Consider the following 27,444-nt stretch of genomic DNA (forward strand, 5'->3'; position numbering starts at 1 on the left):
TATGCTGCATTTCTGGTATACTGGCAGGAAAATAGCTAGGTAGACATCACTGAAACAGCATGCACAGTCATGGTTTGAGTATGCTTAATATTGAGAATTTAATAAACCAAGTGCAGCTAGCACACTACTGGAATGTCTGTAACGAGGCCATGAATTCCCTCTCCACTAGCCATAACTCTTAAGTGTGCAGGTGGAGCACTAGGCAAGGGAGGGCAAGCAACAAACACAAATATGCAGCAATCTCAGTGCAGAGAGAAAAAAAATGAATAGCTGACAAAATGTCTGTGAACATCATTTGTGATTGTGTTTTTGGCAGTTTCAGTCAAATAAAGAACCTAGAGCATCAGGAATGACAGGAAAGAGAGTGGGTGGTATGAGGGAAGGGAAATAATGAGGAATGGAGGGAAGGGAAGGAGGCAGACAGTGAAAGATGGTCTGGGCAGTACTGATTAGGCTCCTGGGAGAGGTTCAGGAAGGATTTGCTGTTTTCTATGCACAGCTGATTGGCTGAGAGAAAAAAAAGCCACATGAGAGATAGTAGTGAAGAAATAGAATGAAGACACCTATACCCCAATCCCAAGCCTTGTCAGCTTTAATCTCTACTTTTTTATACTACAAAAGCCATATGAAAGAGCTTTAAGAAGAGAGAGTGAAAAGGATCTGACCTGGGCGGAAGGCTGAGCCGGTATCTCTTGGGGGGAAATGGGACTCTCAAGCACAGAAGAATCAAGCACATCAGAGGAGCTCCCCCAGTCAGTCTGAACAGCACCTCCCGTCTCGGGTGAGATAAGAGGCACATCGCTAGCATAACCTGAAGACTGAAGGTCTTGTGGTGGGGGGCCAACGCCTTCAGCTACTTGAGCAGAGTTGTCCAACAGGAACTCCTTCCCTTTTTTCCCCCGAGCTGCAGCTGTTGCTGGTTTGGCAGGGTCGTTCTTCCCGGGTGGTCGCCCTTGAGTTGCGGACACTTGTATTTTCGTAATGCCTCCAGTAATAGGAGATGCAACTGGAGGTTCAGAATGGACCTCAAGTTCTTTGTCACGCCAGACGGGCGAACCATAGTCCCTTGGATACACAGTTCGGACCACACAAAGTTGCCCTCCAAACTCACGAATGTGAACAACTCCCTTCTTCTCAGTTTCCGAGGGTTCACCAAACATCAGTTCACTCTGCCCATGCACATCTCCTCCTTCCTTCTCTATTTCCAGGTCACCACGTTTGGAGCGTAAAAGACAGGGTCTCTCTAATACCCCCTGAACTCGCTCTCGAACCTTACAGACTCTTCCTCCTCCAGGAGTTGTGCTGCCTTGCTCTAATTCAGCATGAGACTCTTCGCTGAGACCCTCTACCTCAAACTGGCGAAGTGCCCCTAGCCAGGCTGGACTGGGATCTGGGGAAAGAATGGCCATCTTGCTGCCCCGCAATGTCCCTGTGCTTCCAAATATTGGGGCCATACCAGGAACTAGGACAACATTGGTGGGCGTTTCAGTTTCTTTAGTTATTTGTCCAGATACCAATTTGGCGGAATCAGGGGCTCTTGTCATAGACCCCTCCGTAACTTCAATGCTTCCACTCTCCTTCTCTTCAAGGACACGGCTTCTCTTGTCCTTCCTTTCGGCACCTTTTAACTTCTGTTTTGCCTTTCGTTTTCGCCTGAAGCGAAGTTTTCTTTTGGGTGATAGTGGTGCAGCACCACCTGGTCCAGCATCCCTGGGTTGTTTCACACAACCAAGGGAGCTCCCCATATCTCATAGAGACAGAGTAAATAAATATGAGCCAAAATGAAATAAACCGATGTCCACAATGGCAGCAAAACACTCAGCCTGAGGCTGGTAAGGTAAATTAAAATGTTAAGTTAATGTCTGATCCAGAGTGAAAATCATGACAAGAAGTATTAACCACGACAAAAGGGTTTGATACAGTGTGAGGTTCTCCCAGGACATCATGTCTCAACGTCAGGTGTGGACAGCAGTCATATCTCCTGTTGCTTAGTCTTCTCTTTCTGTCATCCAGGCAATGTTGCAGTTACCCAAACCAAATATCACTTAAGGTCCTGGTAAGCCTCTAGGACATGATGCTGAATATAGGTTACTGTCCTTTATAAATTATTAAAATCCTACGGCAAGGCATTTGATGTTTTTTTCACTCCCTCATGATGCAGAGATGATGCAGCACTGACTGAAGAAAAACTAGTACCTTTTAGCCCATTTCACAAGCTTTGTGTTAAATAGCAGGCCATTTGTAATGGTACTTGAAGACACAATATTATAAAAGCCACTGTAGATATTCCTCAAGGTGAGAACAACAATAAAACTGCACTGCAGACATACAGAGACTCATGTGAGCACACATGCACATGCTCAATAACTCTGCATCAGGATGCATCATTAGGATGCACTAATCATCAGCTTGCCTCACAACTAAAAACTGGAGAAAACCATGTCTGAACATGTATTTATGTGTGTACAGTAAAATGCCTAGAAACACCTGCTTCTCTGAATATCGTAAATATAAATTATTGATTACTTCACTCTGCTAACATCACATAGGGTAGGTAATGTATTGGGAAGCAGTCATAAAAGTCCTGTGGGACGCTTACAGTAAAGCTGTGTAACAGGTCCCAGATCAGCTCCTAATGGAATAAAGAGTTGAGTCAGGTAGCTCATCTACAATTTAGTCACAACCCATCATTATCTTCTGTTCCTATCATCACCCAAGCATAACCAGCCCATGTGAGATGATATTTGGTCTTCACAACTGTAGCTATGAGTGTTTCACGTCCCAGGCATGCAAACTCCATTAAAACAAGTCTCCAGACATTGAAGAGAAAGAAGGGGAGGGGCTAGGTACTAAGCGTCTCGCCACTGCTGCCACGGGAACTGGCATCCCATGCACTGACACCAGCACATTCAAGTCAATAAAGAGGACGGTGACTACCATGAGTGAAGACCTCACCTTCAGCCAGCAAAATTCAACAACCACTTTCCCCCTGCTGACATGGCTGTTTATAGATGTGGTTTAGCACATAGTCCAGTCTCATATATCAAGTAGACATGGTTTCAAGCCATCCTGTCTTCCTTGTTCCGCCACTAAGCAGTGCATGTCCCTCAATTGGGGTGAGCCGATGAGAGAAAAATTGATAACTGACAGGGTGCCGCTCCCTGACACTGTCGGCTTCTCTGGCTGTGGAATCTAATTAGAACGCCGCCAGGATAGGGCTGGGCTGGGCAGTTGAACCACGGCTGGAAGAGGAAAAGAGGAAAATCCAGAGGAATCCTCCCCCAACCTGGAGCTGCACTGCTGGCCTTGGAGAAGAGTGGTTGCCCCAGTATTGAAAAAAGCGTAGCTCCATCAGTCAAGCATGGCGAAATTGATCCGATTGATACGGTGCTCTCCTTTGCACAACCTGGGTGCAAATTAAAATGTGCGACTTACATGTGTGCGTCTGCAGGGTTCAGAGATCCCGATTCTGAGATTGAAAGCATATGTGTCGCTGTATATGTGGTATGCTTCAAGAGGCCTGCAGGGGAGAGAGGAAGCCAGGGGCTCCAGTAACAGCAGGTTGCATGTGTCCTCTTCTCATTTGCTGGGTAGCTCCTCTGCTCTCACTGGTAGGCACCAGTGGAAAAAAAGAGCTTCATCTCTAGTCTGCTGCAGCCTCAAAGAATACACTGCTGCTGCTTTAGCTTCCTCCTCCTCCCTCTCTCCCTCCTCCTCACTCTTTCTCTCCTCCTATCCACGTGCTCATCCCTCCCTCCCTCCCTCCCTCCCTCCCTGCTCTGATGCCTGGTGAGCTCAGAGCTCAACACACACGCGCACATGCACACAAATCAAATTGGTTGGCAGCCTGAGACTGCAAGAAAAGAATGAACCTGAAATTTTAATTGTTGCTCCTTAACATATATGTCACTTCACAGCTGATATTATTGCCTCTCCCCTCTTACATATATATTTATACAAATTAACACACCAACCATAAGACATCTTGACAAAATGAACAAGAGACAAGGCAGAACGAATAAATGTATCACTAACAGGTTTGAAGGACATGATTAATCTGTAAAGAGTTAAGGAGAAGCAGATGGAAGATCTTGCCAGCTGTTAAGATGCATTCACATTAGTTAAATTCTGATAAAATTTTGCAGGCTGTTGGGTCAATAGTGCACATTTGCACGACCAATTGAACCCAATGCTTAATTCACATGGGGAAATATTTCTCTCGTGGATTCCTGTTGAAATTACTGGATTTCGGCAGCGTAAATTTGGAAAATAGCAGTAAATTTGACCACACCTTAAGAGGCTGTAGACATGAAGATGAAGATATCCCTCTTCTACAGACACTCCTACACAAATTACAGCACTGTGATGATATTTAGTCATGTGATCAAAAGCAGCATACACAAGCAGGATTGCAAAAGAAGATGATGAATTAACAAGCAATAAATCAATCAGAACCATGATAATCAGCCAGCTGAGCCCACTTTATATATATATATATATATATATATTTATATATATATATATATATATATATATATATATATATATATATATATATCAGTCTAACTGTCAGGCATCCAGAGTCTTCTGTACTGTAACTGAGACGGGGTAAATTTCTGTTTACTGACAAACAGAGACCAGCACCTATCAGCTTTATCCTGCAGATAGAGAGCATAAGATTTCAGCACACTGCAATCTTTGCCAAACACCCCAGCTGGCCAGACAACCACACCTTTTATGCGACCAACATAATAGCCAATAAGATCAGTTGTTTTCGTGACAGAGACAGCTGGTGCAAATCCAGCCTAGGCTAAAACACTGAAGCATGATTGGTATTTTCCCACAGGATCCTAAACTTAGACAAAAATATATGAGGTCAATATGAGGATATACAAAACATAATTCTGAAAGGCTGCTGTTAGCCTAAATTACAGCGGTGGTTTCAAAACATAAGGAAGTGTCCCAGATTGAGTGTGGGGGAGGTTGGATAGCTAGTCTCTCTTGGCTGTCTGAAGTGAAAGTACAGTACGCATCAAAATGGCACTTAGAGGAGTGGTTTTCAAATGGTTCTATTGACAAACAGCAACCCCTCCTAATGTGCCTCTGCTGAAATGATTAAATTGGATGATGTTTCATTAAGTGAGTCATGCTATATTATATTAGGCTATAGTAATTTTGGCTGCAACTTGTTCATCACAACAATAACATTATGCATTTCTACAGTGGTCTATTATCACACCTTTTATTTCTCCTTCCAATATATTTTTGGTTGACAGAAAATACAAAGCTAATGTTGAAAAGTTCAACCAAAGCAAATTCTCCATACTGTCATACTGTCAGTGGCATGTTCAGCTTTGTGTACGGTTAAGTATTGCAATTAAGCATGCAGGTTTTAAAAGTCCAGTTCCTTGTTTTTCGCAATATTTCTTAATTTTAATATTTCTCTGAAGGTGTTTTTTTTTTTTAGTTTGAATTGATTTGCTATTTCATGAGGCCTGTGCTTCCTCCACTCTTTTCTGCTGAATCATGCTGATTGAAAAAGGCTTTGGGGTCATACTAAACACAATCACCTTGGCAACCAGCTGCATGTGTCACCTTGTGATGTAACCACTCTGTTGATAATAACAGTGTCCTCTTCTGGACGATCCTGGGAAGTGCAGCTAGTATGCAGTAAATGATAACTACATATTTTTAAGGGCATTTAATAGGACTCTCTTAAATTATCAGCAGAGAGTTTGTTAAAAATACATCATAACAGTTTTATTATTTTTGCTAGTCTTTATTAAATTAGACAATCTGTGCTAGTATTCCATTCTGGAGCAAGGGCGAAATAATCTTTTTATTGCTTCCGATAAACTACTATGCAGCTTATTTAAATTGCCTTTATAAATGGGACACTTTAATTCTACCATCCAGCCACGCAGTATCCATCCAACAGACCTTACTTCTCTAGCTTGACCCATAAGTATAGGCCATTTCATAAATGTGCTCTGCAGGGCCCATTTCCGCAGATTTTTGTTTCTTTACCAACATGCAGGCTGGCAGTACCTGTCTAGAAAGTCTGTCATTCTGCAAAACAGGCAGACTGCCAGGTCTTTTCTTTTGAAGCACCATATAAACCATTCCCTGAGCATGTTCAGAGGCTGAGTTTAGGATTGTACTCCATCCATCACATTCTCCTTGTGCACCATTCCCTCTTGAGTTCTCATATTCTTGCCACGGGCATATCCCTGTTGCTCAAACTGACAGCTGCGGACATGAGAGGCTGGTAAACAGCCGCTATTAGCATTAAGCAGAGTCACCTCTTACCTCTGGCATGCTGTGTTGAACATTACATATTCAAGTAGGACACAGCTTTGACTAAGGTGAACTTACCTGGAAGTGAAGGATGATGGTCCAGATCAGTCCCAGAGTCAACTTTGGGTTCCCATCTGTGATGTCATCATTGCGTATATTCACTAATTTGACCTGCATTAAAAAAAAAAAAAAAAACTCTCATTAGTGGGAAGTACCTGAATGAGTTAAAGGTGCAATTTGGTGTAAAGGTGTTAAAAAATAACTGATCACCAATAAAAGACTATGCCTAGGGACTAAACAAGTGAAAACGGACGATGTAATGTAATTTCAGGACAGGTTTGGCATTTGTTGTCCTCTTACAGCTGTCAGAAGCTATGTACTGCACATTGGGAGAAGAGCGCTGGTTGGCATTTTGTCTGGTTTATGGACCCTGGGCTGGGGTGATAACAGAGAGGGGATTGGATAGACTTGCATGGGGCAGAACACATCTATCAACTCCAGGTCATGTTATCTCAGAGCCATGTTGCCAACTGAAGCACAATGAGACTGAGGGCAAAGACGTCCCAAGCTATCATCTTGCATTCACTTCCCCTAAATGTGCATTAGATTAGTTCATTAGTGAGGGTAACTAGCTTAAACTCTAAAGGGGGAGTAGTTGATGAATGAGACTTCTTCAACTCATTTTACCCCACCCATTCTTGAATAATTGGTTACATCCTTGCATTTATAAACAAAGAGCTGACGATCTGTAAAAAGCAACTCTGAGAGTGAGAAAGTGTCATTTTAGACATTCATACCTGTCTCTGCTTAAGGAAGTCCAAGGCGATCTGCACATTCTGGAGTCGGTGAAATCGCATGCGACCCTTTTCCCTGGGCTATTGAAGACGGGAAGAGAGTGAGAGAGAAAACAGAGAGAGAATGCAGATGAGTGCATTGATAATCTGGGAAAATTGGAGGTCTGTGTGAAAAGTGGACAGCTTCATTAGCACAAGCCTGAAAGAAGCAAAAGCAGCACACTGCAAAATAACACATGCGCCTCACAGGATTGTCAGCAATTAATAATCCTGTCTCAGAGTTACATGGAATAGTTAGCTTTACTGTTTGAATGGTTTGCTAATGGCGACATTTTCACAATATGCTATATAATTATTGTATCTCACACACTTCATCTTGCTTGCTAACATCTGTCTAGTAGTGGGTGACCAATAGCAATATCTAGAGTGCAGGGCAGTAGATGGCCGATATAATATGTCAATATATACTACCATCCAAAAGTCCAGGGCTGGTAAGATTTTTAATGTTTTTGAAATAAGTATCTTATGCTCAGTAAGGCTGCATTTGTTAACAAAAAAATACAGTAACAATAATCAAAATGGCCAAATATCATCCATTTAACTGGTCTGTCCAATATATCGGTCAATCACTACTCTCTAATGAGGTCATGAAGCAGAATCACACACCCTTACATGCAAAGCATGCTCACTATCACCCACAAATGCAGAAGCGTGTACACCAAACCTGCAAACAGGTGACCAGAAACCCCCACCATAGGGCAGATGTATCAAAGTCATCAGATTCAATGTGAGCATGTGATGTGAGTGTCGGCAGGATAGACGTGACGTGTATATAAAATGTGCACACAAGGCGAGGTCTCTCAAACACCTAAATGTAATAAATCCGATTATGTGTGGCCTTATGAATTATGCATCGGCGTATTAGACATTCCCCTCTGCATTTTCACGAAATTGACCTGTCCTTTGAGTCCACGCCATGCAGTGTACAGAGATGACTATGTGTGACTGTGTTCATTTCAACAGGGGTGGGGGGGGGGGGGGGGGGGGTCACACATACTCCCTGAGCTCCATCCTCCTCATCCTCCCCACACAGCAGGATGAGTGGGGGTGCGCGGGACACAGACGTTCTCCGCAGAGTCGATGCACCCTTGTGCTGATGACATCATCATAGAGAGGGTCACAGAGAAAGGATGAAGACAGAAACAGTGTTGAAGGGTTGATATATGTATAAAACAACAGTTTTAAAAAAATTAAAAGATGGAGGAAGAGGGTGAAAAACAAGCAAACTAAAAAAAAAAAAATACTGTATATATATATATATATATATATATATAAATCATAAAAAAAGATGAGGTAATAGAAAGGAATGAAGAAGGAGTGAGAGAGCAATCGTAGAGGACATGTGGTGTGTCAGTAGTCTGTCTCTGTTAATCCACCCGTCATTCAGTCTGCCCCAGTGCATCATGGTCCCCAGCCATCAGAGTGGGCAAGATTGAGTGCAGAAATAATGTACTAATGCAGATGTCATTACAACACATTGCAGTACACATCAGACTCAGCTATTTCTCTGCAGCAAGGCCTGTATCTGCATTCAGCAACATCAGCAACAAGCCAGGACACTTCATGACATCAGCCTAACCCCCAGGTCAACTCATGTGACATGATCCCCTGGCCCCATGTGGCTCTGAATTGCATTATGGAAAATAAAGCAGATCTCTCCCACATGAATTACCTGGGAGAACTGCATAAAGCATTGGAATCAAATTTGTGTACAACCTTATGTGTACAATCCTGTGTGTGTGTGTGTTAAGGTGATGGTAGTTGCTTTCTCACCAATGTGACGCCAGAAAGCACCTCAAGCAGGGAAATGAGGTTATGCCCATCCCTTAGATCCTCATACAGGTCTGTGATGTGCTTCCGCACCTGGAGAGAAAGAGAGAGAAATACAGTTAGAGTGAGATGTTGAGTTCTTTAACAGTATTTAGAGGCCTATGTGTAAGTGTTTATATTATAAGTAACAGTTTCAATAAGGTTTGTGCTAGAATTACCATGTTTGGCTACAGTCTGACTGTATATATTAAACTGTATTGCTAAATGACAATTAGCAAACTAATTTGGTTGGTTGGTTGTAAACCATTAACAAAAGCAGTTTGGATAAAATAGTGAATTAGTTTCACAGAGAGAAAACTGCAGTGCCCTAACTCTAAACAGCAGAGGGCGCCAGACTCATTGAGATGGCCAGTAAACCAGCAACAAGAAAATCTTGAAGAGGATCTTGAAGTTCTGTACTGAAGTGCGTGTGTGTTTGTGGATTCAGAGATTCTAAGCTGTATACAGCAAAATCCAACACAGATGCCTCCCCACAGGGCCACAGAGGAACCATCTGCTGAGTATAAAAGAACATCCTGACAACTGTGAGACTCACAATCCTCTCCATTCCATCCCTTAATTTCAATCAATTCAGAATAATAATACTAATAATACTATATTTGATACCATTTAAATATTTGGGGTCAGTACTACTTTAATTTTTAAAGAAATTAGTACTTTTATTCGGCAAGAGTGACTGATCAAAATTGATCAAAAGTGACAGTAAAGACATTTATAACAAAGTGTTTGAGTAAATACTAAATCATGTTTTCCAGCATGATTTCAGAAGATTCAAAGAGCATCTTGTACTTCTGACAGTCTGTATAGAGACATCAAATGATCATTGTTACAGTCACATTTGTGTTCCCACACTCCCTGAACAAAACAGTCATTTCTTTCCACCTCGGTCTCTTCCATGTCATTTCAGTGTTTATCACAGGTGTATTATCAGGGGATGCCCTGTTGCCACGGACAGAGAGAATAACAAACTATACTTGGGCACTGGAGTAATACCCAAGCGGTGGAGTATTAAATAATAAAATGTGTCACACTCAAATGCTTCCCCCCTCTGTAGTCAGCAGTCATTCCTGTAGACAGGTATGTTGTACAACCTCTCTTAAACCTGTTTGCAATGAGGTCACTGTTTATGTTAGGATTGTGTAAAAGACAAACAAACGGATGTGACACGATCTACACACTGGTTTTAGTCAGTGTAACATTGCCTGAGGGGAACGACATACCTGTTCACCTGCCAGAGATGGAGAGAGATGTGTAAACACAATTTCATCACCTACTAAGTATCTGCTAATGAGACTCATGACAAACTACATGAGCTATGCTACAACAGCCAAAGAGCCAATTGAATAATTCCAGAAATTTTACAAATGTAAAAAAATTGCATATATAATGTATAAAAATATATATATATATATTTATACTTGTGTATATATATATATATATATATATATATATATATATATATATATATATATATATATATATATATATATATATATATATATATATATTATATGCATGCATAAATATATACATGCAATTTTTTAAAATTTGCACACCCAATCTGTCTTTTGTTATATGTGGGTAACATACAGTCTGTCATCTCTAATACAATATAAAGAGGTCCCAAAAGGGTCACAGAGGTCTAGTATATATAACTCACTAATAACCTTATAGCAGCACTGTGTAAACCTCTCTCATTTCCTATGGTTAGTCTACATTACAGTAATACCGGCTGAGTTATGCAGCCACTATCTCTAACCTCATAACTCTGGTCATCTGCCCTGCCCTTGAAATACCCAGCATTCTTTGCTCTCATGATCTGTAGTCAGTGGGGCAGGAGTTACAGAGGATTAACAGACTCACAAATATAGTTCTGGAGCATGACAACATGCTGAATGTATTTCCAGAGTCATATGGAAAAAACACTTGGGAGATACCTTTGTCATTGTGTTATTATTAAACCAATAACAGCTTCTGTACAATTGTTGACTTGCAGGACCCACTGCAAGAGTCCTAATATTAATAAGATCAGACCCTGAGTCTTGTGTGTAAGTGTGGACATGTGCGCATGCATGCTGTGTGTTCAGCAGGACTGATGCCCAGCGGCCAGCTGGACTTATCATTGTGCAGTGCAGCAGAAAGACAAAAATAACCCGGCGTGCTGGACTGTACCTTTATGAGATGTTTGTTGACCCATTTCGTGAAAGTTTTCTTCTGCACCCTGTCTCGTTCATCTGTGAAAAGAGAGATAGAAGAGGAAACAGCAGAAAGAGACAAAGAGGAAGAGGCGAGGAGGGGGGAGGAAGAGAGATTGGGTTAATTATGTAACACATAAAGAGGGAAAACAGCATCATGCTGTGTATTATTTACAAGCATCCCTCCAGTCTTGCTTTAAATAGCCTGAGTTCAAACACAGACCATAAAATGCAAAATCGTGTATTTTAATGATTAATACATTAATATAAATAATACATTTCATCCATGGTCACACGATTTAATAGAAAGCCATATTGTAAATACACTACCAAACAAAATACCATTCAAAAAAATATATACATAAATATATATTTTGATTTTCTTTTCTTCTCTTCTCCACTTAAATAACCCACAAAAAAAATTAACAATTTAAAGAATCTTGGAAAAATAAGTATTACGGTTTCCACAAAAATGTTAAGCAGCAAAACTGTTTTCAACATTGATAATAATAAGAAATGTTTCTTCAGCACCAAATCTACATATTAGAATGATTTCTGAAGGATTGTGTGACAATGAAGACTGGAGTACTGGTGCTGAAAATTCAGCTCTGCATCACAAAAATAAACATTAGAAACAATGGAAAAACATCATTTTAAATTTAAATTTTTCTTTTTTTTTTTTTACTGTATTTTTGACTTAATAAATACAGCCTTGGTGAGCATAAAAGACTTACAAAAGCATTTAAAATATTTGCCAACTCTAAACTATTTAACTTAAATAGCAGTGTGTGTGTGTGTGTGTGTGTTTTTGTGTGTGTGTGTGTGTTAGTGTGTGTGTTTGTGTGTGTTTGTGTGTGTGTGTGTGTGTGTGTGTGTGTGTGTGTGTGTGTGTGTGTGTGTGTGTGTGTGTGTGTGTGTGTGTGTGTGGTTATTTTCATTGAAATAACACACCAGTTTAAAATATAACATGCTAATTTTTTCCTGGAAAGTCATTTTTTAAACATCCATGATTTTTATTTTTAATTATTATTATTATTATTATTATTATTATTATTTTTTAAAGCATTTTAGAAGTCATATTAAATCCACAATATTAACAAATAAAATTGACAGCCAAAACAGGTTGCAGAGATACATCAGTATCTGCTATATTAGCAGAGGTTTGGTAAAATTGAAAACTAGGCTGAAAGTTTAAAAAAAAGAGCAGTTAATAGGTTCATTACCGTTGTCACCTGACCTACATTCTCCACAACTTACTACAACATGTAGGAGGTCACACATGAAAACATGCTCAGCACACCATGACAAGTGAATGTTCAGCTTGATGTTGCATCCCACCACGCTCTATGTACCCAGAAATGCACAAATATCTTGAACATTATGCATTTCAGCTAACATATCACATTGTTGATCTGACACCTGATGCCACAGATATTGGTATGATCTAAAAGCACTGCAAACAAAGAATTATGGGCAGGAAGTTCTGAATTGAGACATGAACTTAAGGTCTGTTTTGTCTCTTATTCTGAACATGCCAGACTAGTGACGCAACCAAGCACAGAACAGAAATTGATTGCACGTCCCTGCTGTTCTATGAGTTCATTCCACTCCTGCTTCATCTGCCGCTTTCTTTTGGCCTCTTCCTGTGAGGCTACAGTTGATGTGGTTGCTATAGAGACACAGCAATACTAAGCAATCATGTGGTGCAGAGGGCCCACTTCCTCCGATAAGCACACACAGAACATCCCACTCGAAAAGTCACTACACATGTACATATAAATTACATATATACAATTAAATAAAAAGATACAGTGATATTTCTGCATACTTAACATATCCTTTATAAATGAAAATTAAAAAAGGAGTTCTCTACAAGCGTGAGAATTGTGTGGGAATCCAACCTGACTTTTGAACAGGAGTTGATACTTTAATGAGTGAAGCGAACACAGCTTTTTAGCTTTACACATACCACACACACCCACTTTTGCATTGTGGACACACACACACACACACACACTATTGCAAAAGTTTTTTAAAAGAAATGTGTGTCAAGTTGTTTCTCAGAACATCTTATTCCCTTTCATGCACATGTCTGTGACTGTCACACAGAGGCACGTTCTCTTGTTCCTCAGTACACTGGGTTATTGTGTTGGTTCACACACCCTACACTGTGCAAACATGGTACAGAACCTCACACAGTTATGTTCACGCTCATCCACGTGGGCTCACACACTGATCCAGCACCACGACAACAGTGGACAGACATATCAGCAAACAGCACATCCGCTGACACAAATCACAGAGCCCATGTGACTAGGTGACGAAATACGCACAGGAACACAAATAGAAACTGACCTGCGCAGCACATGAGCGCGTGCAGATGAGCATTCAGGCTCCGTTCGGTGCAATATTCAGGCCACATGCTGATGGTTACGTATTGCTTCTGGCTTCCAGAACGATCTACCGTTCCTTTCGTCTTCCTGTCATGTCTCAGAGTGTGGCGTTTCACACCTTTAGTCCAAACGCACTCTGCCAGGAATCAGAAATCTCTCAAGTCCACACTCGAGGAAAAAAAGGCACAGATATTTTCACGTCTACAGCTCCCACGTTCTACCTCCTCGTTCGCCTGTCTTCATGTTTGCTGCCATATCAAAGCTCAGCTCAAACATGCAGCTTGGCTCACACGTGCATGTCAAACTCTACAAGAGCTCCTCCTTCACTTCTAATAAGGAGTGACGTTCCCCTCCTCCCTCAAACCACTGCCACACTCGCTCTCTCAGAGGAGAGATGTGTCGTAAGCGCAGTAAAGAGTGCTGTCCTTTCCACCTCTCACAATCTGTGGTTGCTCAGTTTCCTGTGATTGAATGAAGAATGCAGCAATCCATCTTCGAGAGTCTCAAATGAGAGATTCTCATGCTTCTCTGAACTGTTGTTATGAACTCCAGAACAGCATGGTGAGATGAGCGAGCGTCCCTGCAGGATGATGTCATCTGAATAGTCTCTGTCGTCACATGTTCACCCTTCCCTCACCTTTAAACTGCAAAACACCGGGAGGGAACTAGGCCACAGCAACAACGCAAATCCATGTCATAAAAAGTATTTTGATGCAGGCTAACATGGTCCAGTTGAGCAATAAACAAGTGAATGATGAGATGTCACATGATCATTTCCTCTGCAGAGCTCTACAAGTATATATAACAGAATTGAGGAGAGAATAAAAGTGAAAGTGAAAATGAAAGTGAATGTAGGAGGAGAAAGGAGGGAGAAAATCCTGGGGACTTTTCGGGATTAAGGAAAACAATGGAAAGTCTAGGGCTGCATGATAACGGTTGAAGTAATAATCACGAAAAATTATAATCACAATTACTAATCATAATTGTTTTCATTAAGAAGTTTCTTCTTAAATTTCATTCATTCAATTATTGGACTTTAATGAAGCACAAATAAAGAAAACTTTACCTAACTTTACCTAATTTCTCTACATTATGAAAACTGGTAAGAAGCTCCAAAAGCCAAAACAGTGAAATATCTATTATTTACAATAATTCCAAATTCTGTTAATGCTTTTCTATTAAAACAGAGGTAGCATTTATTTGTCAGTGTAGTCAAGATTCATGTTTGAAAATAACACAAACATCGTAGACGATTATGCTTGAATAATCGAGAGAAACATAAATCGTGATCACAATTAGAATGCGATTAAATGTGCAGCCCTAGTTCAAACTCCATTTGTCACTGTCACATGATCACCAATTGCAGAAACGGGGTGATCACAGACATGTGAGTCAACAAAACAAGCAGTGAAGTAACTACCACGATGCTTGCATGATCTCATAAAGCTGCGACCAAACAGAGAGCCGCAGCCAATCGGCAGGCAGAAGAGATCTGACATTTGATCCCACGGTGTCCCATTTAAACAGGTCTGTAAATCCCTGCAATGATGCTGGAGGCACGTAGGAAAAACCTGATTATCCTTTGAAAGTACAATGCACAACCGGTCCATCACAAATGTTCACCCACAATGCCAGCTTTTTGAAGAGACAGAAAGCAGGTGATTTCCCTTAGTGCTCCTTCCACTTATAACATCTTAGTCTCTTCCTCCAGCAGATTTTGAATGACCTCTCTACTTCCGTCTCCCTGTTTCTCATCTGATTTTTTTGAAGACACCGTTGTTCGGCTGCTCTCTCCTGCGGCCCTCTGAACTATAAATACCAGGCAGAGCTTACACTCCTAATGCCACACAGAGTGCTTATCCGTCCTCTGTCGCTCTCTCTCCCGCCCTCTCTTTCTTCGAGGTTATCACGTCTAATCTCTCATCAGGTCCAGTTGGACAGAGCTCCCTCCTCTGTGCGTTCTCTTCTTCCTGTTTTGTAGTTTCCTGAGCCCAGTTTTTCTTCTCTTTCATTCATTTGATTTTTAGATTTGTGTTACTCACTCTCTCTCCCTCTTCATGGTGGCACTCTGAGGCTGGCACAGCTCGTGTCCTCTTCTCCTCACTCACTCCCTCCCTCACGCACAACTTCTGTTCTTCTGCATTTGTCTTTCCACATGAACAACAAGCTCAATCCAAGGGATTCTGGGAAACGGGGGATGACGCTCCCCATTTTAAACTGAACATGGGAATGAGAAAAAGCATAAGAGCCAGGCTCTTGATATTCTGTATCTGTATAATCCATGAAATTAGCTGATCTCCCCTCCAGCCAGCCCACTTCATCTGATTAGTCCCATATTACATTTGGTTTCCTTGTGACCACAGTTCTCTAATGAGCAAAAACTTAGTTAGCACAGTAACATCTAAAATAGGGGATGACCGATAAAGGGTTTATTTAAATGGTCAATGACGATGTTTAGAGACCACAGATTTTGGTGAAAACATAGATGGTTAATGGTATAGAAACAGAGACAGACAAAAACAGATCGATAGATATCTGTATTTTTATATTATATATAATATTTATACATGATATTTTAAATACTGTATATGTATGAATGTTTGGGGTCAGTAGGATATATTTTGAAAAAAAAAAAAAAAAACTTTTATTTAACAAACATTTATTAAATTGATCAGGAGTGACACAGTAAAGATATTTTTGTTACAAAAGATTTTAATTTCCAGAATATGTTTTTTTTTTTTTTTTTTAAAGCTTTTTGTTTATTAAAGAACCCTGAAAAACTACATATTATGGTTTTCAACACTGATAATAGGAAATGCTTTTTGGTCAGTAAATCAGAATGTTAGAATAATTTCTGAAGGATTATGTGACACTGAATACTGGAGTAATGATGTTTAAAATTAAATTTTTTAAATTGTTTCAAATTGTTTTGACTGCATTTTTAATCAAATAAATGCAGAATGGTGAGAAAAAGAAACTTCTTTAAAAAAAAATCGAAGCGACCCAAAAATGCCAAAAACCCTCTGATATTTGGCCACCAATCTGGAAGACATACTTTTCCATTTACAATACCATTAGTCATTTACAGCTTGTGTTCCAAGAATATCCTAGATTCTTTTGCTTGTATTTAGTATGCAAGGTTGTACTTTTATACCTAGTTTGGTTAAAATTCTATTACGGCATTTTAGCAGTTAAAAAAACCCCATCATAGATTCATGCTGTTTGTACTGAATTATTTAATGTCATATGGCAGAGGAAGTGAACACCAAATGTTCTGCTCAGGACAATTCTCAGGGATAAAGAAGTGCTGAGGCTGTAACAGTAAGCCTCTGCAGGAGGAGCCAAAGCACTAAGACGCATTAAAACAAATTCTATAAGAATAAAGGTGTTGTAGCGGAATTTAGACAAGCATTAACCTAAGAGGACACTGGGATTGATGGATAACAGTGGGCAGAACTCTGCATGGATTTTTTGTATTTGTTTTCCAAATAAATCACCCAGACTTGAGGTTTACCGCAACTGTATTAATGCATAACTGCGTACAAGAGCAAGGACAAAAGGTGGTTGCCAGCGCAAACCAAACACAGACAGACACATACAAAAGCTTATAACGGAATGTGCCCAACCCCTTTACCCACACCCATGTTCTGCTACACTTCCTGCTGTTGCTATTAATAACCTCTGTGGAGCAGTGTTGCATCTCTTTCTCTTTTCAATCCTTCCACCACATGCAGGCTACGACCACTAGCATATGCTAGAGAAACAAACCTTGTGTGACCCCACATGCATGGGTACAAATCCCCCCCACACTCAGACATTTCAACAGCTCAGGCCACATGAGAGTTACATAGTAAGTCACAGTCTGTCTGACAGACAAACAGATTTGGGCACTTCTACAATCTCTGCTCTAAGGTTCTCACATTATCTTAGTCACATTTTAAGCCTGTGTTATACTTTCCGCATGAACAATCCGGATGCGTACACAGACAGCGCGGATGGCCGTGGACGCGGACTACTTACATTTACACTACCGAAAGCGTACGCTGATGGTCCGCTCCGCAACAAACATGTGAACAAACAATTGACCAGAATTATTGCACATCTGGCTGTCTTTATACTGTTTTAATCGACGGATTGTACAGTAGCAACAGGCTTCTTCACACAGCCTGTGCATGTGCAATTGGTGCTTTTGAAGCCTACTGACTGCGCGTACTTGATGACGATTTTTACGTCACACATACCATAGAGGACACTAGCGGACTCGACGACACGGAAAGTATAACACAGGCTTTACGGTATAATACCAGCTAATGTGTCACGATCATAGACTGTATAAAAACATGGACGTAGTGTCCGTGACGTCACCCGTAGATTTCTGAAGAGTTTTTTTGAAGCTCAAAGTGGGCGGGGCGGGCCATTGCAATCTTGGCAGCACGTCACTGCACGTCACTCCCAGATAATCGAAAATGGGCAAAAAGGCGGGAGCTGGTTGCTGAAGCCACGCCCACTTAGCTCAACGGCAGTGTCAGCCAACATTATCTCTACTCGTGTCAACAGCGGCAATCCACCGGTCACTCAAGTTGCCATGCTTTTAATTATGCAGAACTTTAAGGCTTAATATAATTTAAACAATTAAGTTAAAAAAAAATTCACCCCCCTCACAGTTGTCATGAAGGGCAAAATTACCTATATAGACCAAAATCATTTTTTGAACCAGGCTGTAAACGTTTTTTTTTTCTGCTGTAAAGTTGGGTATTTTAACATGGGGAGTCTATTGACTCCCTTTTGCAGCCAGCCTCAAGCGGCCAGTTGATGAATTACAGTTTAAGTCACTTCCATGTTGGCTTCACGAGAGAGAGTGGGAGGTTGCCGCTTGGTCACAATATATACAGGAATAAATGACATTTTAAAAAACATTCAAATATTTTATATAACTATAATATTTAAAATTCAAACAGTTATTTTAAATTGTAATAATATTTCAAAATATTACAGTTTTTATTGTATTTTTTAATTAAATAAATGCAGACTTGGTGAACATATGTGATGTCTTTCAAAAACATAAAAAATACTGGCCCCAAAACTTTTAAAATAGTGTAATGTTGGCCCATAACTAATAGTACAAATAAATTGTGCATCCCTAATACAACACCACACATTTAACAGTAGAATCCTATGGTGCCACCAGTAAAGTATAGATACTAATAGTGTGCCCAACCTGCATGGGAACACAACCCTGCATTGTCCCCATTTGACTTGATCCTTCCTGACTGACAGCAATCACCAATAATGCTCACCAGGACATTCAACATTACCCAGGGCAACCTCTGTCCTTCACCCAAAGCTCTGCAGTCAAAGTCTAAACTAACCACATGGGTGCAAAACACAAATCCCTATCACACATGCTCAGACTGCTGTCGTGTTTACAACAGTATTACAGTGTGAAATGTGCCACATGACAGTGAGCTGATTGCATAAATTACAGCAGAGCTGCAATGTTTAAGTCAAAGACAAATTTTGCAGTGACAGTTTAACACTGTGTGAGGCTCATGACTATCAGTACTGTGTGAGAATGTAAAATAACATGCTGTACTGTGATATGCTGACAAGTTTATTACAGTACAGCAGGCAGCACAAATATAAAAGAACCTTAGAAGTCTTAGAAGGCAACAAAAACAACAAAAATACATTTTTAAAGGTTTGCATCCATCTTTTTTTGATTAGAACAACTTCTAATGAAATAAACTACATTGAGTTACAGAAACTTCATATGTTCAGTAGCATAATCAAATTAGGTTTTCAAGTTGATTACACACACACACACACACAAATGTTGTTCCAGCTAATTTCAACATAACTGAGCGATGGCCCTGGAACCAATTCATCTGATCTATTTTAATTCAAATAAACAGCTAACATAGTACATGCTAAATCTAACTTATGTAAATTTGATGAAAATGTAAGATATTACTAGTCACTGATGTTTGCACAGTCATTGCTTATGCAACTATGGTAACCACAAAAACTTCAACATAACAGAAACTCTTAAAATGTCACTGAACACTAACAGGTCTTTCCTTGTACTAAAGTCTAGTCTTTAGTTTTATCTATAAAAGACAACAGTTGAGCTTAAGAGTCACAAGCATGCGCAACTTTGCCTAGCGATCGTCTACAAGCTGTGACATCGACATCATTCCCTCAACGCTGATAACACTGGGTTCTTGGGGGAAGCTGAACAAGGTTATCTTTCACTGACAACCTTTGGACACATTGTTGATTTTGTGGTCAAAAACAAAAAGACAAATCCTTTTTGAGCAAGTCCTATGCAGCTCTGCCAATAACTTCCATAACCCGAATGAAGCACGCTGATTGGCGTGCTCTTGCTCTGGTTGATGTGTGCACACGCAGGAGAAGTGCCTATAAAAGGAATTCCAAAAAAAAAACTTTCCGAAAAAAACAAAAACCCTAAAAGAGTAAACTAGTCACAGAAACACTGTCATATGTCCAACTTGATTTTTTTGGTTTTTTCTTTTTTTTTTGAGACTTTGGTCATGTTTAGCATAATGATCCAACTCTTCAGCAGTGTATATAAGTCAGAATGCACGAAATAGCATAAGACATTCCTTTTAATGAATTACAACTTTAAAAAATAATAATTAATGCAGAAATTTCAACAATATTAAGCTGATGTAATGAATAATTTTTGCAACTTGAAAGGGTTAAATAAATCAATAAATTAGATTTTTTTTTTTTAATCCAGACATTTAAGTTGTCTCCTGAATTTCTTTAGACTTCATGTCAACATACTCTACAAAGCATTAAAGTAATAGGAAGAGGCGGAGCCCGAAAAAGGAAACAAGAAGCCAGGAGATTCCCTACCAGAGACAGCTAAAGTCACAGAGAAAGACACATGCATTACCAAGACGAAAAGCTCTCCTGGCGTTCCGGCGTCTACAGCACAACCACACTCCAGTTGCCGTCAGAAGGTGAGCTGCCACAAGGAGCACCGGCAAGAAGACTTCTGGATCAAAAGGGTCCATAACTTGATCTCAAACTCAAGCACGTCAAATCAAAACTTAATTTTACAAATCTTGTCCACTATAATCAGCATAGCTTGGATCCCTCCTTCAGCATCCTTTCTTTTCTCTTCTCCAATTTCAGACGTTAATCTGCACTTTGGAAATTAACAAAACGTTTTGCTTTTCTCTCAACTTCACCTACTTTGAAAAAGTAACTTCTGACCTAATCATCTAACTCAGTCTTCCTCTGTCTCAACTTCCTCCTCTCTCTCTCTGACACGCTTACTCAGAATTCCTTTCCTCTGAAACAAGCAGCATGCTTTTAGCTATCGCTCCATGAGCCATTATAAACCCAACATGAGCAAAAAACAGAAAAACTAAAATGAGCAACCAGGTTTCTCTTCTCTACATCTGCCCACAAGCCTGGCAGCTTATGCTTCCTGTACGAGACAGTTCATCTTAACTGGCGCATGTTCATGCGACGTGGATGTGTGTGTTTATGCGTGTGTATCTCTGTTGCTATGAGTAAGCGCTGTCATATCTTCCATATTTACACGAGACCGGGGCACTTGTCTGAGGGGGAAGAGGCAAATAGCGTTGACGGAAGTGTGACCGGAAGTGTCTCATCTGGGGCGAGCTGCATTCACAGAATATGCGAATGACATGAGAGCTAACTGTGCATGATGTTACAGAGTCGTTCTGGCATCAGCGAAGTTTGCCCGTACTGAATGCTGTATGTGATTATGCAGTGATGCAGCATGACTAACTGCACAGTCAAGGCACCTGGGGGTCTCACTGTTAGAGCCTTTGACTGTAAATAGAAGTATTTTAGCTGACCTTACACTCATTGCAGATGGTGCTGTGATTCCAACTGCGTGTCATTTTTGGTGTGCCTAAAGATGTGTGCAACGGCATGAAGCTATCAGTGGAATCGTTGTGGTTTTGCGGTGACAGGTGGGTACATTAGCACGCTAACTGACTGGGACGTGTCATAAGAGGTCATGTGATCATTTCGGGGACATCCAATCATATTTTACCAGTTTTATAGTTCTGTCCAATCACATTTGTCATCCATCGTCTCCACATTCTCTGCTGTCGTATCATGCATTTAAAAAAAGTGAAAAGGGGAAACACGAGAGAAGGGGATTTTACAAAATGAAAGATTAGCGTGACGAGAGGAGATAACAAGAAAGTGTTTGAGGGCATGTGTGCTAAAAAATCAGCAACAACTGCAAATCTGTGGCAGCAGTGCTAAACCATGGGCTCTGGGGTTTACATGCTGGTAACAAGTGTGACAAGAAGACCTTAAAGGGATTTCACTTTTAAATTTTGTCATTAATCACTTACCCCCATGTCGTTCCAAACCCGTAAAAGCTCTGTTTGTCCCCGGAACACAATTTAAGTGTTTTCTTCGCTTACAAAGGTGTTCCCGTCGCTTCATATAACCCAGATTGCACGTCTGATGGCAGATGGAGTATTCTGACGATGACTTTCATACCTTTTATGGATGTTGACACTTTTATTTATTTGGCAGTCTATGCGACAGTCTCAAGCCTCCAGGTTTTCATCCAAAATATCTTAAATTGTGTTCCGAAGACGAACTGAGGTTTTACGGGTTTGGAACAACATGGGGGTAAGTGATTAATGACAAAACTTTCATTTTGGGATGGAGTATCCCTTTAATTAAAATGAAAACACAGAACAAGAAATTAAAATGTAAAAGACATAAGTTGCATCCCAATTTGCATAATTCTGAACTATTTAAACAATTTTTTTAAATAGTGTGATCAGTGTGTTCACACTGAAATAAAAAATTTTAAATAAAAAAAATTATGAAGCAGAGGGAGATAATTTTTTTAAATATATAAATATTTTACATTAATCTTTTACATTTTTCATATCTATTTTAGTTCTAGTCATTTTATTATATGCATTTGCCATTTCTATTGTCATTTAAAAAATAAATAAAACTAACATTTTTATTTTAGTTAGTTGCCAATGTAACATTTCTAATTTTCGACTAATATTTATATTTAATTTTATTAAAATTAACTTTATTAACAATTACACTAATTCAAAGTTAAAATATATAATAAAATATATTAAAAAGTATATAGCTTACTATAAAAGCCATATTTATTATATATTAACTATATATTTTCATGACAGTTTTCAGAATTACAAACAGATTATAGCAAAAAATTTACCCTTTAATGCTTCAGTTAAAAGGTGAAAAATATTCTTTTTATTCTTTAAATTTTTGGTTCAATATGACCCAGACATGTTTTGTGTGAGAGACAGTGACCCACAAAGCAACACACATCAATACAGCAACATGATCTCTCTGTGCAGAATCAAAATCTCAGCTCTAAAACACCAGACAAAGCAAAGGTCAAATGAACACTAACAAAATGACAGAAGCAGACGACATGGAAAGCCCAAATCATAAGATGACAGGTGTTCCTGAAGGTCCGGTTCAAATACTGGGTATACAGAAGAAACACAATGAAGTCTGTTTGCACAGTGCATAGTGCACATCTACAGGACAAACAGTATGTGATGCATGACATCACAGGTAAGCTGTAGGAAAAGGTGTTTCCCCTGAGCGACAGGCACAGATAACGTGGAGAGACAGAGAGAAGAACATTGAGATCTCTTGCAAATTTAAATATGAAATTCAACGAGGAAACTAACAAGGTCACCCTGATGTCTAAAATATAATTTGGTATTCTTGCACTACAATATGTCATCACCATTTCAGCATAGAGTTCCTCCTCCAAATCAACCACAAGGTCACAGGAAATATGCTGACTGCAAACAAAGGCAGGGCGTAGGGAGATGGAAAAAATACCACTGTGATAAAGCACATTCATGAATAATATGGCTCAAAAAAGAGAGTTTTGTCACAGACAGCATTATTTCCTGGTAAGATCACTAGTTTATCAGTCATTTCCTCCACCTGTGTCCACACCCGTTAAGGTGCCATTCATACAGAATGCTTTGAAAAAATGTGAGATGTGGGTAGTGGAATAATAATAAAAAAAAACCACAAGATCCATTTTTAACAATTTCAACTTATTTTAACTTAAGTGCAAAAGACGCAAATGCATTAGTCCATCCAGCATGTGTTTAACACATAAAAAAAAAATGGATAAGGAGCACAACGAAATGGAAAAATGCTTTCTGTGTGAATGACCCCTAAGAACAAGTTGTGTATCTCAGCTACAGTCTAAAAGACTTCAAAAACAAATGTAGGCTAGTCATAAGCCATCATATGGCTTTAAAAAATAAATATTATTTTATGATACTTTTATGGTGCACTTTTTTCTCATTTCAGGAGCTTGACAGCTGTGGTAAGAAAAAAGAAATGTGGGTTTGGATCTTTATTTCTAGTCTATTTTTGGGTGTAATTTCCCAAAAATGAAAGCAGTCTTGCTTGTGGATAATGAAAGTACATAACAATCCTCTAAATACACACAATAATAAAAACTAATAAATAAATGACAAAGAAAAAAAAATGATTAAAAAAATAATGTTGTCATAATGCTGACTGAGAGAAATCTGTAATACTAAGAAATAAGGATAGGGGGCAGTGTGGTAACAGTCATAACATTTGAATAGCATGGCTCAACTCCCTCATTATTAAGCCAAAGGCTGCACTCCCTGCCACCTGTAATGCCAACAACATTCACACAAGACCTGACATGACCGTTCTCAACTGATCTCACTCAGATCTGTTGCTTTTCACCCGCCTGATAATGACGACAGACGTCAGTCATGGGCCAGGCATGGCACAGGTGAAGCAACACAGAAACTCACGTGATGAGAGGCATGAAACTGCTGAACTTTGAAAGAACAGGAAAAACCACAAGACTACTCATTTGGAATTTAAAGAGATCGGCCTAATTCAAGTTACACACCTAGATAAAGACAATAATAAGATTTTGAAGTCTTTTTAGTCTAAATGGAGCTCTTCAAACTGACTGGCGTGCTGCAGAGTAACAGGTAGAGTGTGCTTGTTTTGACAAGGTGAATAGGCAGCACTCAGCACGCGAAACCCATCCCTGTTTAAATAGCCTGAAGGTGCTATTAAAAGATTACGTCAAACTGAGCTGCAGACTGACTTTAGACAAAGGCTGATCTGAGGATACTACACAGCAGACAGCACACATGCTTCCACACAAACAAATACAAGTGACACGGTACAGAGGCAAAGCTCAACACAGGTTTACTCTCACTGCTTGAGACCATCTATTCTACACTACACTTTGTGCAGGCAGTCTGAGTATACTCTAAATATTACATGAATGAACCACCACTGTAGAACCTACAGAGACAGTTATGAGCTGAAGACATCATGCTCTATAATACATCTCTCAAAAAGGGTTTATTTATGCATAAAAAGATGGTTATTAAAAATTATAAAGGAGAAAATAATTTGAAAAACCCAATGTGACCACCAGGTGGACCGTGCAGTGCTGGTGCTGACAGATACAATGTGAGCTCATGGCAGGATTGGTCCTATTAGACAAATGTGAATGGACCAACATAAATAAACCTACCTAACAATCCCAGCATCAGTTTGAGGGGGTCACCCTTTTATTAACTGTCAACACAAAGTTCGTCTTCAAAGTTCATCTGCCATGAAGTCAGTGAACCTAACGTGAGGTGTTTGTGTGTTGGTGTGTAGACACTGACACCATGGCTGCGTCAGAGCTTATGGCTGGGCTGCCAGCACTCACTTCAGTGCTGTTTAAAAGGTTTTTTTTATTGAGCCACTTTGCCACTGCAGCCAGGAAGTGGAGCACAAAGGCATTAGGCAAGCACAGAGAGACGGTCCATACGGTAGGAATGAATTGGGGGAAAAGAGAAAAGATTTACTCTCACACCTCTGTGTTGAAAGAGCGCAAGTCTCTCATCCCTCTTTCACCCAGGAGCCAAACCTCCCGAGCTGACGACAGGCTTACTTAATCACAGGTTAATAGTGGGAAAAGAATAGAAGACAGGGAGTGGGGGAGGGGATGTGGAGAGAGAGAAGGTCGTGAGAGAGACAAATTTCAAGAAGAGGTCGGGGATGGGAAAGGACAGAGACCAGGGAAAGAAAGAAAGACAGAAAAGATAAAAAAGAAGGGGTGGACTGTAGGAGGATACACAAATACAAGACTTAAAGAAAGAACGTTACCATCACCTCCATTTTCCCCCGGCTCCTGTCATCACCACGGTAACCCTTAAATTAGGTACCAGCTTTGCCCTCTGTCAGCTACTTGACCCTTCAATACAGACCTCTATTTCCCTGTGAGGGACCCAAAAGAAACATTAACCGAAGTCCAGTTGATGCATCTTTTCCAGTGGCGCGAACTTGGGAAATTTGACAAGCACTGACGCTTAACTTTGTCAGAATGTTTTCAAAAGTGAGAATGAAACTTTTTGTGTGCAAATAAACCAAAAACAACAACTTTATTCAATTATTGTGAGTACCACAACGTATGCGCATGTCACATGGACTATTTAACATTGTCCTTACTACGTTTCTGGGCTTGGGCATTTCAGTTGCATTGGTCTCTATGGAGGTTCTTACAGGTTTGGAATGACATGAGGGTGAGTAATTAATGACAGAATTTTCATTTTGGGTGAACTAACCCTTTAAAAAAATTCCTTTAAAGTTGAATTCAAGTCAATTATTGTGTTTTTCATTCATCATTGCAGTCTCCTTTATAAAGCCCCTTTCACATTGCACGTTGGTTCAGGAAAATTGCCGGAGTGCCTTCTGTGTGAACGCAAACACGTCCCAGGATTGATTCTGGGATTGATCCCGGGTTGGGGACCTACATAGTAACATTGCCGGGTTCAATCCTGGAACAAGCTCTGTGTGAACAAAAGCCAGAACCAATGCCATAAAGGGTGTCATAGAGATGACGTACGTTATCGTGCAACTCTTTTACCGGATGTTTTAAAGGGAGATCAACGTTCGCAACGAAAAAATATGTGCAAACTGTAATTAAGCAGAGATCAGGTAGCCTAGTTCCCCACTGAAGTTGTGATCGTTCGCCAGCTTAAGTGAAACGGAAGGCGTCACATTACACGTCACGTGTCTTTATGGGATGTGTGTGAAGGTGTGAACACACACACATAGAATCCAGAAAATCACTGGCAGTGTGAATGAACCACAATCAAATGATCCTGGGACAAATCCTGGGACACATTATCCTTGTATTTTCCAGAATTTCTGTGTGAAAGAGGCTTAAGAATCTTGTGGCCATTCTTAAATGGAATGTGGTGTTTGAGACAGATTTCACTGGGATATGGAATGGTGTAGAGCGGGAAGCATTTAGCATGAAGGGATTCACAGCTGAGCTTTGTGTGTGCTCAAGGCAGCCAGTCATGAACTGTACCCTGGGAAAGGGCCACCAAGAGTGTCCACTTCAACAAGAAGAAAGGCCTTGTGTCCATTAGCATGAGTTTGTCTGTGTGTATGATCATGGGGTTCCATTAGGATGGACAAAACCATTCAAAGTTGTCGGATTTTCCTGAAAAGAAAAATCTTATTGGTAAGGAGGTCTAAATGTTGTCAAACAGTAATGCAGGTTTTCTTAAAACTAAAACGCATTAAATGACCAGTCGCCTTGTTAATGAGTCTGACCACAGCTGCTTCATTAAATAAAGGTAATCCGCTTTTAACGAGCCACTCTAGGCCTGGAGCCCAAGCCTTGCTGAGAAGGACTGGACCCTTGAGAGCTTCGGCTTGTTTGAAGTTTACCACAATGCCTAACTATAAAGGACAGGAGAGGTAGAGGGCAAAAAGGGGAAAAGACAAAGATTCTAGAAGCTAAGAACAAGGGAAGCGGTTCTAGAGTGT

At 40.0% G+C, this 27,444-nt stretch overlaps 1 protein-coding gene across 22 annotated transcripts in view; it reads right to left on the bottom strand.

The window, feature by feature from the left end:
• LOC109112237 (microtubule-actin cross-linking factor 1-like) overlaps positions 1-27,444 on the bottom strand; it is a 159,815-nt gene that overhangs the window by 85,139 nt on the left and 47,232 nt on the right. For 9 of the 22 annotated variants that reach the window (XM_042745279.1, XM_042745277.1, XM_042745281.1 and 6 more), the window contains 4 exons: positions 11,154-11,215; positions 8,925-9,014; positions 7,095-7,172; positions 6,376-6,468 (listed from right to left, as the gene is read on the bottom strand). In XM_042745279.1, the coding sequence (XP_042601213.1) occupies positions 6,376-6,468; positions 7,095-7,172; positions 8,925-9,014; positions 11,154-11,215 (323 nt within the window). Of the gene's footprint in view, positions 1-665; positions 3,694-6,375; positions 6,469-7,094; positions 7,173-8,148; positions 8,245-8,924; positions 9,015-11,153; positions 11,216-13,531; positions 14,607-20,488; positions 21,885-27,444 lie in introns of those variants that run through there. The other 13 variants (XM_042745262.1, XM_042745261.1, XM_042745266.1 and 10 more) reach the window with 4 other exon arrangements.

The sequence above is a fragment of the Cyprinus carpio genome, chromosome B19, assembly GCF_018340385.1.
Source record: "Cyprinus carpio isolate SPL01 chromosome B19, ASM1834038v1, whole genome shotgun sequence".
Taxonomy (NCBI): domain Eukaryota; kingdom Metazoa; phylum Chordata; class Actinopteri; order Cypriniformes; family Cyprinidae; genus Cyprinus; species Cyprinus carpio.